Below are 19,909 nucleotides of genomic sequence, written 5' to 3' on the forward strand. Positions count from 1 at the left end.
TGCAAAAGCAAATCCGTGAACAAACATGTGAAGGGAGACCCCTGCCCTCATTTGTTCCTTAAGGTCTCGTCCCCCTCGTCTTTTTTCCCCCTCCTGAACACGGCAGCCATCCTCTTAATCCTCAGCGCCCCACAGAACTTCATATAACAGCAGAGGAAGTCTCACAAAGTAGGCCACAAGGCATCAGTCTTCTGCAGCAGCCGCGTTCGAAGAGGAGGTGGGACGTCTGCATCACCAGGTGGAGCTCAGAGGAGCCACTTCCTGTTAAGCCTGGAGCTTCAAAGAAGAAGTGGTATCTACCACACAGCTGTGTGTTCAGAGGTCTCTTGGCAACTCTGTGTGCTCAGGCACCAAAACCTCTGGACCTTGTCTTGTAGTGTTTGTGGTTAAATATCTAGCGGCCAGTGAAGAAGAGCTAGGACTCTTGAGATCAGCTGACGAAGTATGGGGCTTCAGAGGACTGGTGCTTTGGCACTACTGATCTTCATCATCTCTCCTGCAGGTAGAACTTCAACCTTCTCTGTGCTTTCTTTATCTCCTGAGGTGTTTATATGTTTGTTTTTAACTCGGAGAACATTGGGATTGTTGATGATCACCGTGGGTTTCCTTTCAGTCAGGAACATGAGATAGAACAGAACATCCGTTGAAAAAGCAGGGCCTGGGTTGCGTAACTTGAGTTGGCCATCTTTGTTGTAACCAAATTGGCATCTAATGTCTTTTTTTTTTTCCTGCAACATCATCCAAGCCTGTCATGAAGGTCTACAAATGGATTACTTTTAATGTTGGCAACTAGGACGTTGATGATAGATGATATGCGTGTGTGTGTGTGTGTGTGTGTGTGTGTGTGCTTGTATGTTACAGCATTAGACATCCTTCAGGTTCTATATGTGAGCCATAAATTGCTGTGATGTTCGTATTAAACATTATTATGTGGTTCGGACATTTCGGCATCTCCGAAGTCTTCTCGGAAGTCTGATACTCTATCTGCTAGTTCTTGTGAATAATAGTTAGTGCTACGTTCGGTAGATTTCTATAAATAACATTTACATTTTTTTTTTTTTAATCTAAATCTTTCTGTGAAAATACAGCTACAAAAATGAAGACGTCTACCTGCTTAGACTTTAATGAGAATCAGATTTTTCTTCCTAAAATTCGAGTTTGATTGAAGCTTATAACTCGAGGCCTTGATTTGTTTGGCCTTGTGTTTAAATGTAGGGGTTAATTTTTTTATCTTGTTTAGAATTTTGCAGTTTGGCAAACCGATTGTGTGTTAAATGCTTACTTGGCACACTACTCGAAAAAATAACTCTTGATAAATATAAAACTATTCAAAACTTTAGCTAAAAATGTCAGTATTGTGATTGGAGCAGCGCACTGAAACTAAAAGAGTTACACATTTTCTTCAATAAGTCTAATAGAATAAGGTTAATTACATTCACTAAGCCCTTTTTTAACTCGGAAATTAAATATCGAGTGACCCACAGACTCATGTATTCACATACATACACCATCAACACCATCCTTGTACTGAAACAAACAATACACACCTCAGTTAATCAGATATACGATACGTTTCAGTGTATTAAAAATGTTCAGTTGTACTTGATTGCACGGAAGATTCATGATTCATTTCATATCATTTATTGAAGACCTATAAAGAAATAGATCTGCTCGCACTCACGTGGCATTAACACTAAATGCACTTAGTCAAAAAATAATCCAGTGTGAGACGTTTTTGAGTTTCTGAAATGTAATTTGTGGAAATAAAGACAGCAGAAGTGTCGACTGCTTCAAAAGGACTAGAAATATAGAATATAAATTCCTTAAATAGTAGAATAGGGTTTAATATTTTATCTATTCATCTATCTTCCTACTTACGTATTTACCCTTTACATCATGTGCTAAGGGAATGAAGGTTTTTCTATAACTGGGCAAAAGCAGCTGTCTAACCCCATATTTAATTGTACTATATATTTTTATATAGAGTTTTTGTTCAGCTTTAAGTGAAGCAGACCTTTAAGTCAGTATCAGTTATCATTTTGTAATGTTTATATGCTGAAAGACAATGTTGATAAAACCCCTCAGAGGGTGTTCCGGTGGGTTTGTAGCTTGACGAGAAATGAACAGTGTTTTTGTAAAAAATCTTCCATCCTCACGTGGTGTTTTTTTTTTTTTTATGACGTAAGTGAGACAGAAGATTCTCCAGTGCAGAGCTGTGAAATATATTTGCTCTATAAATCTATAAATTTACTGGCCTACTAAACTATCGTGTCCACTAATATACAGGACACGAGCACAAGAAAGACCTAGGAGCAAAAGACTGGCAAATAGATGCACTCTGATAAATACACGTTCGGACCGTGAGAGAGAGAAAATATATTTACAAAGCGGAATGAATATTTCTATTCATCTACAATTACATTTCTATCAGAAACAGACTTTTGACTGCTTTCATTTTAGTGACATTTATCTACTTTTAAAGAATTCAACATGATGTAATAGTTATACCTAAAATATTCACTCGAATCCCTACGACTCTTTTATAGACGTGACTTTCCAGTCGTCTTTTGTACAGGAATTCATCATTGCGCTCAGTTATTTAAAAACATTCTGATCTCACGCAAACTAGGAAGACGTGGTCCGACGTTGTTTAGACGTAAGAAGAGTCGTAAGAAAATGTCCGAACACTAACCCTGTCCCTAATCTTAACATAAGCTCTGTTGTAACTTTTCATATAATATTGGGTTTGGGGGTGAAAGCTGTGAAATGGCGAGCAGTAGGCCGTGCTGTGGGGGAAAACATACAGACTTACCTTCTGCATTAGATATTTTAACACTTTTATGTTTGTCTTCCACCTTGCTATCATTTTGACGAATCTATTTTGTCTTTTAGTCGAATCCCTACAGTATAAATTCAATAAAATAGACGTTTTGCTACTTTTTTCAGGAGCGAATGAACCTGTACCAGGTAGCTCCGTCACTGCCTTCACGTGCTTTCCCCCGGAGCTGACTCTTCATCTGTTTATATTTTAGCACAAAACAAGTGACTGATTTGGAAGTCCTTTGTTTTCTCTGATCAAAATAGATTCCTGGTAACGATGCAGTGTTTTGTGTCATGGAAAATCTCAGACATACAAGCGCAACAGAAAATGTGCTGAGTAGCCTTGTTAGAAAACTTTAAAAAACATATATATATATATGTTTTTTAAAGTTTTCTAACAAGGCTACTCAGCACATTTTCTGTTGCGCTTGTATGTCTGAGATTTATATATATATATATATATATATATATATATATATATATATATTTCTGTTGCGCTTGTATGTCTGAGATTTATATTTATATATATATATATATATATATATATATAATATATATATATATATATATATATATAATATATATATATATTTCTATTTTTTACGCTGATCTACGGTCAGTCTTACTGTTTCTCTCGAGTTTTCATGGAAAAATAAAGCTGTTCCCGGATTAGCCTTCGCTCGTGAACATCTGCATGGCTTCGGCTGTAATTGCTCAGAGAGGAACCTCTGAGTAGGAGGGCAATTTCCGTCTACAAGCCTGATTAAAGCAGGCCTTTGAACTGACACCATTACTCAACTCAAGAGAATGAATCTCACTTAAGGGGGTAAACACGCTAAGTTTCAAGAAGGTCTGCACCTCTCCCGCTTTGACGTGTGATGTCTGAAAAGTTGTATTTCCCTGCCGTGTCTCTCTGTTCTGGGAGATGCTCCTACAGTGTTGCTTGGTGAACATTTGCATTTGGGGGAATCAGGGTTTCCAGCAGGTCACTCGGCTTCAGACAGATGAACAGACCGGAGTTTAAATCATGTATGATGTTAAACACAGCCAAAAAAAAAAACCTACAGCTAAATCAAACCACAGTGAAAGGAAATGTTGTGATACTGTGTACATAACTGGGGGATTTTTTTTCTGTCTGTACATGCATGTTATTTAAATGAGGACATATTGTTGTGTCTTTCACTAAGTGGCTTTCGTTTGGACAAATACTTTAAAGGTTTTGGTGATTTGTTCCAGTCGTGTGTTTTGGTTTTCTTCCTCCAATAATAGTGTTGCTCCGGGTCATGTTTTCTAGCAGACAAAATGGGAGACAAAATAATAAATGTAAAACACAAAAGAGCAGACAAAGCAAAAAATGGGCGCAAGGCAGGAGAATTCGGTCTGGATGAGATGCCACACCATGACAGCTGGAAATTGTATTATTTTACGCTGGACATTAATAGCATGGTTAGTTCCTAAATCTATAATTAATGTAGTAAAAGAAGATACGCTGCCAGGTTTCCCCACGTATTTCCTTCCTAAGTGGCACCAAATGCAGGAACAGCAATCACAAAGCAGCTTTACAGAAATCTGAACACAGAATTTTTACTAAATGAATTATTATCTGTAGTCGATTCCACGGGTATGTGATTAATACTTTTACAGCCAGTGTATACAATTTTATTTTTCCAGTAATGAGATGTCGGTGATGAGATTTTGCTTTAACGACTTCTTGTATCTACATGTAGATCGTGATGTGAAAGTCTCATCCGCAGCTTTGATTAGCATTAAAACTCTACGACAGACAGACAGACAGACAGACTGACAGTCACTTGCTGTTGACTTCAGCTAAACGTCGGCGTTCAGCCGCTGAGTGCAGGTGTACTGAGGCGGAAAAAAATTAAACGGAAACCTTTAACATTAGCCACAGGGTCCATGTAAAGTCTTTTGACTAACACTAGATTTAATCTGGACCAGGAACCCTAAATTTAAAATTGTACAAACAAGATAAATGTGTTAAAACCCAATCGGTAGATAAAAGTTATATGTACTTGTGTCTTTTTCTTTGACACCTGTTTTTTTTAAGGATGTGAATAGGTGTTTTAGCCGTCACTGCCTGCTGCTTCCATCTGCCGAATCTGATTGTGGGCCTGTTTATGAAAATTAGTCAAATTTCTTATGAGATTTTTACATAAAAACAGTATAAAAGTAGATCTGCGAACGTCCTAACGCAGTTCTTAATTAGTTCTAGAAATAACGTTCTTAAAAACATTCTGTAATTAAGGCCTTTCTGACCCGGTGTTCAGACAGCGTTGTTAACCTTTCCTTTTTACGATTACAAATGTTGTAAGAAGGGTGAAGGAATTTGCATTTAATTTGGAAAGACTGAGAAAACTAGGATTCCTGCAGCGTTATGAGGAATATTTATTAAAATAAAATATTTTAATAATAAGGTTTTTTTAAATTAAATGTTATTTTATTTGATTTAATTTTTATTTTATTTTATTTTATTTTATTTTTTCTCCTTGGTGATTTTGCAACCATGAGAGCCTAGAACTAGCGCTTAAGTGCGTCGCAAAATCTGCAACGTCCTCATTTTACCATTTGTTTATTAATACTAATTTGTCACAGATTCTTAATAAATTAAAATGCTAACAAAAAGTAAACGCTGCATCTTTGCTTTAGCGCTAGTTGTAAGCCTCTCATGATTGCAAAACCTGCTCTCTAAACATATGGCTGTTATCATACAAAAATAAAATAGGATTAAAGTGCCACAACGTACCACGGCATACATATTTGCTTTTCTATTAATAGTCTTCACTGATCTACTAATCTACTGGTGTTTTGGAAAATGTCTTTTTGGAACAGTAGGCGTTGTAGTGTCAGGTTACAGTCAATGATATCACTTGATTTTTTTAATTTTAACCCAAAACTCCTCCAGAGTATTACGAAATTTAGCAGAAAAAAAAACCCAACAAGCTGTATCTGAATAACTGAAAGGGGAAAAAGAAAACTTGCTATAACATGTTGGAAAGATTTCAATAAAAATGGAGTAACCTGGTATATATACAAGTTTGCAGATAATTGCGTGTAATTTTGTGCCTTTGGTCAAGGCTGGTTTCGGGTTTCTCCGGTTTTACGCATCATTTTTATTCTGAAATAAACTTGTCACGACAGCTGAACTACACCTGACATTTATCTGTGTGGTTTGGCTACTTACATGAACATCAGCAAGAATGTGTGTGTTTCCTGTGTCTGATATACGAGCCATCTGATGAAATGTCGCTTCAGACGAAGGCCGTCTAGAAAACGATGGTGGTTTTCTTCATATGTACTCCACCTCCCACCACTTCGCCTTCTGTACCCCAACATCTCATCGAGGCGAGAGGAACAGAAGCTGTTTAAACGTCTACCTCGTCAAACCACTTTAAATGGGTCATTTCTAAAATGAGAAAAAAAATCGACTTCTCTGCTCGCAGTAGCAAAAACGAATAGTCACAAATGAACATAGATGGGAAAGGTTTGTGAATTAAACATGGAAATGGATAGTGATGAAAGGTCTTGTAATGGAAGTGGAGGGCAGAAAGTTGAAAGTAATCAAACCTCAGTTGACCACTGAAAGTAACGCTGACCTGATAGTGACAAGCCAGAAACTAACCATGCTGGTTGGACACAGTCAGAGAGGTCATTGTGCCATCCAGATAACACAATTCAATTCAGTTCAACTCAGATTTATTTATATAATCGCCCTTTTAACAATTCAATTCTGAATTTTATATATAATTTCTATTTTCCTATATTATCCCTTATGAGCAAACCACAATGCAATGGTGGTCAGGCAAAACTCCCTGAGATGATGAGAGGAACCAAACAGGAACCTCATCCTCATCAGGGTGACACCAGAGCAGGTGATAATAACTGTGTACTATATAGTCAAGTGCAATTGTGTAACCAGGAGCTCTCGAGCACCTTTTGAATATGAGCATCAGCGTCATTTCTGTATTGGTTATTATTTTAACAAATTAAAACCTGACTGCAGCAGCAACCTCATGGTCTCCTAGTGGCACACAATCTGCACCGACGCTACAGAAGCGGCAAAGCTCCTCGGCCATCTCTTGTTTCGATGAACACGTCTTTTAAACAGCAAAACGGGGATAGATATCTAAAAAAACGAACAAAAACTGTTATCCTGCTGAACTGATCAGAAGGTTTTAGACAACTCAGGAGCCGGCTACAAGACGCAGGTTTATTTAGCAAACTTGTACTAATATGTGGTTGTTTCTATAGTAACAGCTTGCAGTGGGACCTGTAACCGATTATAAAAACGTGTGGTATTCTAGATTCCTAAAGTGTGTCCAGCTTCAACGCTATGTAGCAGTCAGTAGTAAAGCTGATAACCTCAGACAGCTGTATCACACCATCCCATCTCTTACTTTTTCCTGATAATCGCACACCCCAAATTTTTTTTTTTAGCAGCTTGTGTGTTAGCTACATGTTTCTGGATTGCAATCCTAAAGTTATAAAATTATATCATAAACCAAGGTTTGTTCTTTTTAACACAATCCGCTCAAAGGTTTATGACTGCATACACAAAAAAAGGAATCACCTTTTGATCGCCTGTAGTGTTTTTTCTTCCCCCAGATGCTTTTTTTTTTTTTTAATGGGTCATCTCTTGTCTTAAGGCACTCTGAGAGAGGGGAAGTTTAACCACACCACTGCACCTCTGCGGTGCACTGAAAGGGAAGTTAAAAGTTGACCACAGACTACCTGACAAACCTACACTCACTCAAAGCCAACGCGTATATACAGTGATCAGAAGATGTTCATTTCCAGGGTGTTGTAGAACTCAGCAAATGGTTTCCTGTGCTGCCTTATTTACCTAGAAATGTTTTTTTTTTTTTTTTATAAAGAAAATCAGATATTAATATTCTCTCTGGTATGTTACCTCAAAATCTATCTGAGTCAGGATGAGCTCTTCACACCATACAGAAGATAGACTAGAAACCCCTGTGTGTGTGTGTGTGTGTGTGGCTGTTATCTGTGGGCTGAGATGAAGTATCAGTGGGTCCAGAAGTCTCAGTACACTAGTAAAATGACTAGTTTTAAGTTTCCACAAGAGTTTTTTTTTTTATTATAAACAATGATATCAGGAACAACTTGAGTGCAAGGAACGAGATGTGGTAGCTTAGTGGTTAAGGTGTTGGCCTACTGATTAGATGGTTGAAAGTGTGAATCCCTGGTCCACCAAGCTGCCACTGATGGGTCCCTGAGCAAGGCCCTTAACCCTGAGTGAGATAAAATGTAAAGTCGCTTTGAATTACGGCGTCTGCCAAAAAAAATCTTAGAAACATTTACATGAGATTCAGAGTTAAGTTTGGCTTTGCTTGAATGACAGTGAGCTTCACAAGTTTGTGTAAAACCTCATGATACACTTTAGATCAAATCTGTCAAGAGCATCATCTGAACACACGCTTCAGTAGAAGAGATTAGACCTGATGAAAATCTGACCATTTGGACAAAGCAGTTAACATGCTCAGTTTCACACATTTGCTTACATGTAAATAGGGGTTTACAGATAAATAGAGCAATGTTTTGAATACTGTATAGTCAAGATATTCCACGTTTTCCTAAACTTTAAGAACTCACTAATATGATGTAGACCTCCTCACCTGACATCAGGGTCTGATCTCACTAATGCTTTTGTACTGGAACACCGACTGAACCCCCGACCTCCTCACCTGACATCAGGGTCTGATCTCACTAATGCTTTTGTACTGGAACACCGACTGAACCCCCGACCTCCTCACCTGACATCAGGGTCTGATCTCACTAATGCTTTTGTACTGGAACACCGACTGAACCCCCGACCTCCTCACCTGACATCAGGGTCTGATCTCACTAATGCTTTTGTACTGGAACACCGACTGAACCCCCGACCTCCTCACCTGACATCAGGGTCTGATCTCACTAATGCTTTTGTACTGGAACACCGACTGAACCCCCGACCTCCTCACCTGACATCAGGGTCTGATCTCACTAATGCTTTTGTACTGGAACACCGACTGAACCCCCGACCTCCTCACCTGACATCAGGGTCTGATCTCACTAATGCTTTTGTACTGGAACACCGACTGAACCCCCGACCTCCTCACCTGACATCAGGGTCTGATCTCACTAATGCCCTTGTAGCTGAATGATCACTAAATCCCCACAGCCACGCTATAACATCTGGTCTTCCTGGAATATTGGAGCTTATTATAACATTGTAGTCGTGTTATGGATTGTTCACTGGTCAGGTGTTCGCATACGGTGTACGTTTTTATTTAAGTTCATGTTCGGTAAGGATCCAGTTAAACAAACGGAGTTGTAACAGTATTCGGTCTTAACACTTTAATAACAGTGGACAGTATATACCGATGTACTGTAGGTATAAAAGCCTACAGTCATTTCGGTTTGTGATCAAATGAAAGCTGTTAAGAAATCTGCTGTTACTGTAAATGAATCTGCACCATACCATGATTTAAACAGAGAGTAGCGCTTACACATTCATGACAGCAGAAAAAAGGTTATAGAATCATGTCCGACAATACAGAACTCACTGAATTAATAAGCGATCCGAGTCACCTATCAAAAGCTGTATCATCTACTTACTTATCAAATTCAATGGAATCAGTTGTTTTTACACAGCGCGTGTCAGCGTCTTTGGAATGGAATTGTTTAAAACGCAGAAATTCCTCTCCTTGTTCACTTCTTCTTCTTCTTCTTCTTCTTCTTCACACGGACTGTCCACTTTATTAGGAACACCTGCACACCCGAACGTTCATGTAGATGTGCAATCAGACAGTCGTGTGGCAGCAGTGCGAGAGCTTCGCAAGAGCTTTAGTTATCAAAAATCAGGATCTCAGTGACCCTGGCAAATGAGCTGGTTTGAGTGGAGAATTCAGACCACTCAAGGATAACGTTTTTTGATTTGGTTTGTATTTCTGTAACTTTAGAATTACAAGAAACATCTCTCTTGTATTCGTATATTTATTGTAGTGAACTACAGGTGTGTTTACAGATCATTATTAATGTTCTCATCATTTTATGATAACTGAGATGTTTTCTTTGTAATACTGAATCACTATGAAAACCTGATTGCATATTTTTAGCTCATTAGTTCATTTATCAACAGAAGATTTCAACTCTAAGCATGCAGCATTTTATTTTCTTTGCTGGTTTTTAAAATCGCACCCCTAAATTATAACGCAATTAAAGCAGGAAGACTACGATTTACTTCACATCATTAAGTTTCAACTATTGGATAAAGTATAAAGCAAAGATGTGTGTTTGGCCAGAATATTGACATAGCAGAACTTTTCACATTTTCTTTTGATTGTTTTTCTTCAAAATGTGTTTAACGTGAGCAAATTGTTTGCATGGAAAATTTTGTTATATGTAAAACATGACTTTTATGAAACAATGGTTTATGGTATATGTAAGGAGTAAAGAATAAAAGCAGTAGTAATAGTAAACTTAGCTTTAATTGTGTTATGAATAGTGCTTATATTAAACACTGTATTAAATCGTACATATACTATATTATTTGTGCGAATCCGTAACACACTCTTGTTTCATAGTTTCTCAAATTATTTTAAAATGGATTAAAGTTCGTGCAAAATTAAATTAAACTCTTTATTGGTAGATCTAATCTAAAATAAAGATTAGATCATTTTCGTAGATATATATATATATATATATATTTTTTTTTAACACCTTTGAGCAACTACTACCTGGTGTTTTATCACCTTATCACTTCAAAAATCAGTCAGCATGTTTCTGAGTAGGTGTATGTTGTAAATATGTCCCACATCAACCTTCCTCCTACTCTCTCTCTCTCTCTCTCTCTCTCACTCTCATATCTGTCTCTCTCTGTCACACACACACACGCACACATACACGAGCAGTCAGTTACACCACCTTAGCTCGTGGGCTCGTTGAGAGCTGCAGCTGAGGAAACCACTGAACTAGAAACTCGAAACTGTGTATGTCACACAGACCACAGAAGGCTCACACGCTGTTTGCACCTTGCCTGACTATATGCGTGTGTGTGTGTGTGTGTGTGAGCATCTCTATCTGTGGTGTGTTTCATCGGTGTGAGTCTGCATGTGTGTGTGGCGTTCTAATGTTTATGGGACTAGTCATTAGTGTACTTGACTACATGATGTGAGTGAAAGAAGAAGCAACATGAGACAGATGATATCAATATCAATCCATTGCTTAGAAGTATGTCTGCTTTACCAGCACTACAGTACAGACAGTGATATAAAAATAGAATTATAGATCATTATAGATCATTCGTAAAATAGACGAACATTTTCCCTTTTTTTTTCAACCAGAAACCACGAAGAATGGAAACTTTCCAGATATCTTTTTTTTCACTATTGTTATTTTAACATACTTCTGTGATTGGTCGCATGTCACTTCCCTAACAGTGCGAGACGATTAGCAGCAATTTGCTCCTCTCATATCTTCTCTAAATATATCCAATGACTACAATATGTGCAATTTTTTTTTTATGTATAATAGTTTTTATGCAGTTTTTGAAAGGAGCATCAGGTTGTATTTGACCTACAGAATTTGTTTTCTTTGCCAATGACAACGCCACAAATACCCTGTTATAGAAATGTAAGAGCGAATATTTTCTCTCACTCGAACAGACGCAGTAGGACTGTATGATCCGAGGTTCTGCTACGCCCTGGACGTCTTCCTGTTACTCTACGGCATTGCAATCACTGCACTGTTCCTGCGGGAGAAAGTAAGATCAGCTTCACTCATTACACTGAGCTCCAGAAAAACCAAAACATTTCTTCAGACCTTCCTTCTGTAAGAGTTAACATTAATGACAAGATATCAGACTCATCAACATACATCATCCACCTCTTTAAGGTGAACACTTCAAGGCTTGCTGTTATAAAAACGTAGGATGGCCAAATTACTCCTGTGTCCTTTTATACCACAGCAATATATCAACAATTACAAGATTTTTTGAACATTAAATGGTAGAATGTCCATAAAAAACAACTTCCTGTTATCACTCATAATATTAAAGCAGCTATAAACTACTTTATTACCTCGCCATGCTCTCGTTTCTCTCTCTCTCTCTCTCTCTCTCTCTTAGTTAATAAGACATAAAAGAGCAGCTTGCCATTTTAAAAGAGGCACAAAAGTAAAATTACAGCTTTTATATCCTAGGATTTTATCGCCAAAAGCGGTCAGTCTCTGTATTATAGAATGGGCTTTCCTACAACTGGTTGCCATGGTAATAATGGATATCAGTGGACGGTGCATACCACTAGCATTTCACATCAGTTTCCTTGTCGCTAAAATTAGACATCGTGCAGGGAGAAGGGTTCGTGTATGAATCATACTGTATATAAATGCTATATTAAGTCACGTCCACACACATACAGAGACTCGCAGTGACATTTACTTAAAAAAAAAAAAAAAAAGTAGCTGGCGACAAATCAACACCTTCCGACCAATCAGAATCGAGAATTTCTCCAGCGCTGAGAATACGATGCTGTAATATCAATTTTTTTTTTTTCTTAAATGTTTAGAATATTTTATTATTTACTATTTATTTATCTTTATTTGATTTAACATTTTAATATTTTATTTATTTTATTTATTTATTTTATTTTATTTATTAAAAAATAAAAAAATAAAAAAATAAATCTACACTTGTGGAATCCCGTCTTTAAAGATGAGATTAGATAAATGTTTGTACTAAATAAGAGGGAATATTACAAATGATGTTTAGGTAACCTTGTAAAATATGGATTTAAACAACTTTTAGTTATTTTAAAACTACCTTTAGTTATTTTTAAAAAAATTCACAGTTTTTCTTTCATTTTTTCCCCCTTAATCAGCGCCGCAAACCTGACGCTAAAACGCAGAAGGACTCGACCTACGCTGTGAGTGTTATTCACTACTGTTGATATTAACACAGGTTAATAATCGTTTTTCTATTATGTAGGTCAGTTGATCATGTGTGTAACGTGGCTTATTTTGAAAACAGACTTTAAAAGGGAATCAGTCCGCTTACGACGAGTTGAGAAGAGATCCTGAAGCTGCACGTTCCCGTGGGGTGAGTCTAACACTGTCTATAGCTTTGACCTGGTGTTCAGATACACCGTCAAGGACGTATATGGCAATTAAATCAGATGATTATTCTTAATAAACCTCTTTGTGCACTGTGTGCAGGGTCGCAGGAAGATGGATGATGACACGTATACGGTAAGACCCCTCTCAGCACCAGCACATTACCCATAACCCTTACAAATGGAAGATGATTGTGATATCGGACTAACGAGGTTTCTTGATAATAGACACGAGAAAAATGCATTGGCATGAACTCGAGGGCTAAAAATCTGAACTTTACAGTCTAGGTGATAACAGTGATATGCACATCCAAAAACCAAGTGTGAAAGTGAACGCACAAGAAAGATTCACACTGGCACTTCACACTGACACGTAACTGATGGACAATTAATGCCTCCTCTCACCACATCATTACTGCAATATCAACCCCAAGTGTACACAGCAACCCTATCAACCCCAAGTGTACACAGCAACCCTATCAACCCCAAGTGTACACAGCAACCCTATCAACCCCAAGTGTACACAGCAACCCCTATCAACCCCAAGTGTACACAGCAACCCTATCAACCCCAAGTGTACACAGCAACCCTATCAACCCCAAGTGTACACAGCAACCCTATCAACCCAAGTGTACACATCAACCCTATCAACCCCAAGTGTACACAGCAACCCTATCAACCCCAAGTGTACACAGCAACCCTATCAACCCCAAGTGTACACAGCAACCCTATCAACCCCAAGTGTACACAGCAACCCTATCAACCCCAAGTGTACACAGCAACCCTATCAACCCAAGTGTACACATCAACCCTATCAACCCCAAGTGTACACAGCAACCCTATCAACCCCAAGTGTACACAGCAACCCTATCAACCCAAGTGTACACAGCAACCCTATCAACCCAAGTGTACACAGCAACCCTATCAACCCCAAGTGTACACAGCAACCCTATCAACCCCAAGTGTACACAGCAACCCTATCAACCCCAAGTGTACACAGCAACCCTATCAACCCCAAGTGTACACAGCAACCCTATCAACCCCAAGTGTACACAGCAACCCTATCAACCCCAAGTGTACACAGCAACCCTATCAACCCAAGTGTACACAGCAACCCTATCAACCCCAAGTGTACACAGCAACCCTATCAACCCCAAGTGTACACAGCAACCCTATCAACCCCAAGTGTACACAGCAACCCTATCAACCCAAGTGTACACAGCAACCCTATCAACCCCAAGTGTACACAGCAACCCTATCAACCCCAAGTGTACACAGCAACCCTATCAACCCAAGTGTACACAGCAACCCTATCAACCCCAAGTGTACACAGCAACCCTATCAACCCCAAGTGTACACATCAACCCTATCAACCCCAAGTGTACACAGCAACCCTATCAACCCCAAGTGTACACAGCAACCCTATCAACCCCAAGTGTACACAGCAACCCTATCAACCCCAAGTGTACACAGCAATAGATTACAGTGATCAGGCTTAGCTTTCATTCTCGTCGTCATGTCCTTTAAGTCCAATAAGAACCTTGGACAGGTTTCTACTTTGAATTTTCCTCATATTTTGGAGCCATTTCTATAACACTCCTTATAGAGTCTTATAGATCTTACAGAGTCTTATAGAGAATATTGTAGAGTCTTATAAAAAGTCTTAAAAAGCCTTATAGAATCTTGTAGTCTTATAAAGAGTCTTATAGAGCCTTATAGAATCTGGTAGAGTCTTATAAAGTCTTATATAGCCTTATAGAATCTGGTAGAGTCTTATAAAGAGTCTTATAGAGCCTTATAGAATCTGGTAGAGTCTTATAAAGAGTCTTATAGAGCCTTATAGAATCTGGTAGAGTCTTATAAAGTCTTATAGAGCCTTATAGAATCTGGTAGAGTCTTATAAAGTCTTATAGAGCCTTATAGAATCTGGTAGAGTCTTATAAAGAGTCTTATAGAGCCTTATAGAATCTGGTAGAGTCTTATAAAGTCTTATATAGCCTTATAGAATCTGGTAGAGTCTTATAAAGAGTCTTATAGAGCCTTATAGAATCTGGTAGAGTCTTATACAGTCTTATAGAGCCTTATAGAATCTGGTAGAGTCTTATACAGTCTTATAGAGCCTTATAGAATCTTGTACAGTCTTATAAAGAGTCTAACAAAGCCTTACAGAATCTTGTACAGTCTTATAAAGAGCCTTATAGAGCCTTACAGAATCTTGTACAGTCTTATAGTCTTATAGAGCCTTACAGAATCTTGTACAGTCTTATAAAGAGTCTTATAGAGCCTTACAGAATCTTGTACAGTCTTATAAAGAGTCTTATAGAGCCTTACAGAATCTTGTACAGTCTTATAAAGAGTCTTATAGAGCCTTACAGAATCTTGTACAGTCTTATAAAGAGTCTTATAGAGCCTTACAGAATCTTGTACAGTCTTATAAAGAGTCTTATAGAGCCTTACAGAATCTTGTACAGTCTTATAAAGAGTCTTATAGAGCCTTTTAGAGTCTTATAGAATCTTGTACAGTCTTATAAAGAGTCTTATAGAGCCTTTTAGAGTCTTATAGAATCTTGTACAGTCTTATAAAGAGTCTTATAGAGCCTTTTAGAGTCTTATAGAATCTTGTACAGTCTTATAAAGAGTCTTATAGAGCCTTTTAGAGTCTTATAGAACCTTGTACAGTCTTATAAAGAGTCTTATAGAGCCTTATAGAATCTTGTAGTCTTAAAGAGTCTCTTGTAGAGAGTCTTATAGAGTTTTATCTAAAGATATATCCTGTGTAATCTGTAAGGTCATTAATGGTAAATTATTCATTGAACACAAAGCTTTATACCAGGGGTCCCCTAACTTTTTTCTGTGAGGGCCACATAATTTTTCCCTACTTCAATGAGGGGCCGGATCGGTCTGTACCAGAAAATTGCATGGGCCAGAGTGCCTAAGAGTATAATTGTGGAGATTTTATTATGATTTTAAATGTATTTATGATGTGTCTAATGCTAGAATAGTTTATTATTTTGTTATGCACCGTACAGACAAATGATCATTTCTTTTCAAAAGATATATAGCCTATTAAAAGATCCTTATTACCATTATCATGATATTTTTTCATATTCAGTGATATTGAAATCACCTGTTGGTTCGCGATGGTACGTTCTGTTGAATGTACCATTCTGTTGATTCAATGACAAACCTTCATTATCCATTAAGAAGATGATCTTTTCCACAGTGACTTACATCTCTTTTTTTGTAGATTTATGTACATTATAGAGAGCAATATTAATAACAGGATAAAATACTAAAAATTCATCCATTATACCCGCTTTATTCCTAATTAAGGTCACAGGGATCTGCTGGAGATTATCCCAGCACACACTGGCCGTAAGGCGGCGGTGTAAATACTATACTTGATAAAAAAAATCTTTCAGGATATGAAAACTCGCAAAGCACCCTGAGTAGTTTCCAATAACTTTCCAAAATGAAGCCATTTATTTTATATTCATGTTCTAAAAGGTTCTAAAAGTCAACTAAAGTCCTGCAGAATAAACTGAAATTCCAGTTAGGATTTTTTGACAAGAAATCTGGTTTTATTAGGTTAGGTTTTGTTCAGAACTTAAAACATTAAGGTTTCTGAAACTAAACCATCTCTTTATGACTCTCCTTTCTATGAAAATAATAATAATAATAATAATAATAATAATAATAATAATTATTATTATTATTATTATTATTAATAATAATAATAATTTTCTTATTATTATTATTATTATTATTATTATTAATATAAATAATTTTTTTAGATTTTTTTTTAAGTCTAAAAGTCCGATATACAAAATGGTACTTTCACTTTTCATGTTTTTATTTTTTTTTTTAAATCATACTCCATCTCATTCACAGCCTCTGAGGGACAAAACCGAGGACACGTACAAAGAGATCCAAACGAAGAAAGATGTAAGTGTAGTCCAACGTGACGTTCGTCTTTATTCGAGTTCGTTTGAGTGGAGATCTTCGAGGCTGAACACTTCTGTGTAATTAAAAAAAATGTGAGGATCACACAAAATATGTGCTTAAATCTCACAACCGCTTTGTCTTTCTTTCTTTCTTTCTTTCTTTCTTTCTTTCTTTCTTTCTTTCTTTCTTTCTTTCTTTCTTTCTTTCTTTCTTTCTTTCTTTCTTTCTTTCTTTCTTTCTTTCTTTCTTTCTTTCTTTCTTTCTTTCTTTCTTTCTTTCTTTCTTTCTTTCTTTCTTTCTTTCTTTTCACAGCGTCGGCCCAACGATCAGGTTTATCAGGTGAGCCAATGCCACAGATTTTTCATACTTACACACTGTTTTTTATTTTATTGGAGTATAACCATGATCACATACAATAAACTCTAACCACCACTGAAGTGGACAGGAGTCTTGATAATCACACACCACTAACATTCTGCTGTGTTACTGATAACATCAGAAAGTCTAACATTTTCCTGAATGCAGTTTCTTTTCACTAATCAAGCGCATACTACACACTATTCAGGGTGTGTTGTTATAACAGAGTATGACTCAACTACTAACTTTATCTCTGTGTGTGTGTGTGTGTGTGTGTTAGGGACTGAGTTCTGCGACTAAGGACACCTACGACTCCCTGCACATGCAGTCTCTGCCTCCTCGTCGCTAAAGCTACGGTCTAATCAATATCCTTACACCGTTAACTAGATTTCACATAACCACACGGCTTTATCAACTCTTAATTACAGACCCTGTTGACTTGTCTGTGTGTGTGTAGGGAAACCGTCGCCAGCTTTCTTCAGTGTTCAGTGTTTTTAGTTCGAATAGCTAATCTCTTTCCTTCTAAGCGGATCATATTAATCATCATGACATCAGAAATGTTTTTACATCGGTTTCTTTTTCCTGTGTAAAACGTGTCTGTCAAAGCGAGCTGCCCGGATGACATTTATCATCATCTTCCCCGTCTCGTTTTAGACATTTCTTTTCTTTTTTTTTTTTTGAATCATTAAATGAAATAAATAGTGCCGGTTTTCTAGCTTCGCACTATTCAGAGGCTCAGTCTGATGAACAAACTAGCTGACCTGGCTCTCCTGATGCAAACTGTGTAATCAAGCCGTACGTGTATATAGTAACAGATACGTTAAGAGTTAGCTTTTATTTTAGCGCTGGGGTGTGTGAAGATTTGTTATGATATTAGGTCAGCGCCGTAGAGATGCTCAAAACGTTTATTTTATGACTTTATTCCTTTCTGCAAGTAGATTTTTGTAAGTAAAAGAATTTTTAAAGAAGCAGACAAAAGAGACTAAAGTAACTTTTCTTTTCTGTTGATTTTTCTTCGGCATCACTGCCACTTTTTTACACGCTCACTTGGATATTCACAAAATAAAAATGGAGAAAATCATTTCCAGGTTAAGTTTTTAAGAAAGATGTGCACCTTTCTCTTCATCTTAAATGTACATAGAAGCATACTAAAGTACGTACTATAGGAATTTCTTGCTTTTATATATAATCTTATATATATATATATATATAGCTCTGGAAAAAAAAAAGAAAAGAGACCACTGCACTTCCAGGTTCATGTATTGGTGAGAAGAACAGTTTTGTTTCATTTTTTGTGAACTGCTGATAATATTTCTCCTAAATTCAAAATTGTTTAGAGTGTATATTTAAAGGAAATGGCAACACATGAAAATAACCCAAGATCATGAGCTTTAATAACTCAAATAAAACAAAATGCAAATCATTTGTAAACAAATTGTGTAAATACTTTGGCTAAATAACATTAAGAAAATCAGTATTTGGTGGAATAACCCCCTGATTTGCCTGCGTTTTGGCTCCATGCTCTCCACCAGTTTCTCACATTGCTGTTTATACCAAAAAAAGCAAACAGCTCAGCTTTGCTTGATGGTTTGTGATCATCCATCTTCCTCTTGATGACATTCCAGAGGTTTTCAATAGGGTTCAAATCTAGAGTGGTCTCTCATTACCCCCCCCCCCTTCAGAGCTGTATATATATATATATATATACACACGAAGAGAGACTTGTTAATAAATACATTTGACACGGCAGTTTATTTCTGGACATTTTTCACGTGGTTCTATGTAAAGTGATGTGATTCATGTGGTGTAGGCTTTTCCATACCACTTGGATTTTAAGCAACCCGAATGGAAGGAAAAAAAAAAAAAAAAAAAGTTTCCATCCACCCAAAACTGAAGTTACTGTTTTTTTTTTTTGGTAGATTTCAGATTTTAAGTGATACTGAGAATTGAAATGTATTTTCTGTGAAATTATGTATTTTTCTTTCTCTTTCCTTTATATACATAAATAAATAAAATGAAAGGAAGCCTGTGTCTGTATTCAAACACCGAGACAAGACATCGTGGTAACGCGTTAAAAAAAACAAACAAACCCAAAAAACGTTTAATGATATATACACAACTACAATATTTCCAATATTAACAGAAACAAATACTACACCATAGACACAGTACACTACAACATTAATACCCAGTAACCTAAATGTACGTTAAAATACTCCCCCCCCCTCCTCATCCACATCAACACAGTAAATGATTTGTGTGAACACACCCCTTTTTTTTTTTTTTTTTTTTTTTGATTTTTTGGCTTATTTTTTTTATTTATTTTTCTTTAAAAATCAGCCCTTTCTGTACAGTAAAACCAATGCACATAAATCATGCCCTAGATAGTGAAATGTTTCGATCTTTAAAAAGCTTGAACAGACATTCTCGCTGTAGAAAAAGTCTTGGGGGGGGGGAGGTGTTGATTAAAGATTAGAAAAAACAGTAACTTGTAAGCAAAGCATTCAAGAAAGAAAAGAGAGAGAGAGATAGAGAGAAATCTTTGGTTTTTGTATTCACAACGCATTGAAACACTATTCGTTTCAGGAAGAAAGCTCATGAGAATCAGTGTGGAACAATGCCGAGTGTGTGTGTGTGTGTGTGTGTGTGTATCGTGATGTGATCAA

The 19,909-nt window shown here is 37.0% G+C and overlaps 1 protein-coding gene across 1 annotated transcript; it reads left to right on the plus strand.

The window, feature by feature from the left end:
* The first annotated feature begins 27 nt into the window (after window positions 1-27).
* Window positions 28-18,955, plus strand: cd247 (CD247 molecule). Its single transcript, XM_058381127.1, has 8 exons — window positions 28-502; window positions 11,499-11,596; window positions 12,711-12,755; window positions 12,860-12,928; window positions 13,045-13,077; window positions 16,833-16,886; window positions 17,199-17,225; window positions 17,524-18,955. The coding sequence occupies exons 1-8, from the start codon at window positions 445-447 to the stop codon at window positions 17,590-17,592; spliced, it is 453 nt and encodes a 150-aa protein (XP_058237110.1). The 5' UTR covers window positions 28-444; the 3' UTR covers window positions 17,593-18,955.
* The last annotated feature ends 954 nt before the right edge of the window (window positions 18,956-19,909 follow it).

This window comes from Hemibagrus wyckioides, linkage group LG26 (assembly GCF_019097595.1).
Source record: "Hemibagrus wyckioides isolate EC202008001 linkage group LG26, SWU_Hwy_1.0, whole genome shotgun sequence".
NCBI classification, from domain to species: Eukaryota; Metazoa; Chordata; class Actinopteri; order Siluriformes; family Bagridae; genus Hemibagrus; species Hemibagrus wyckioides.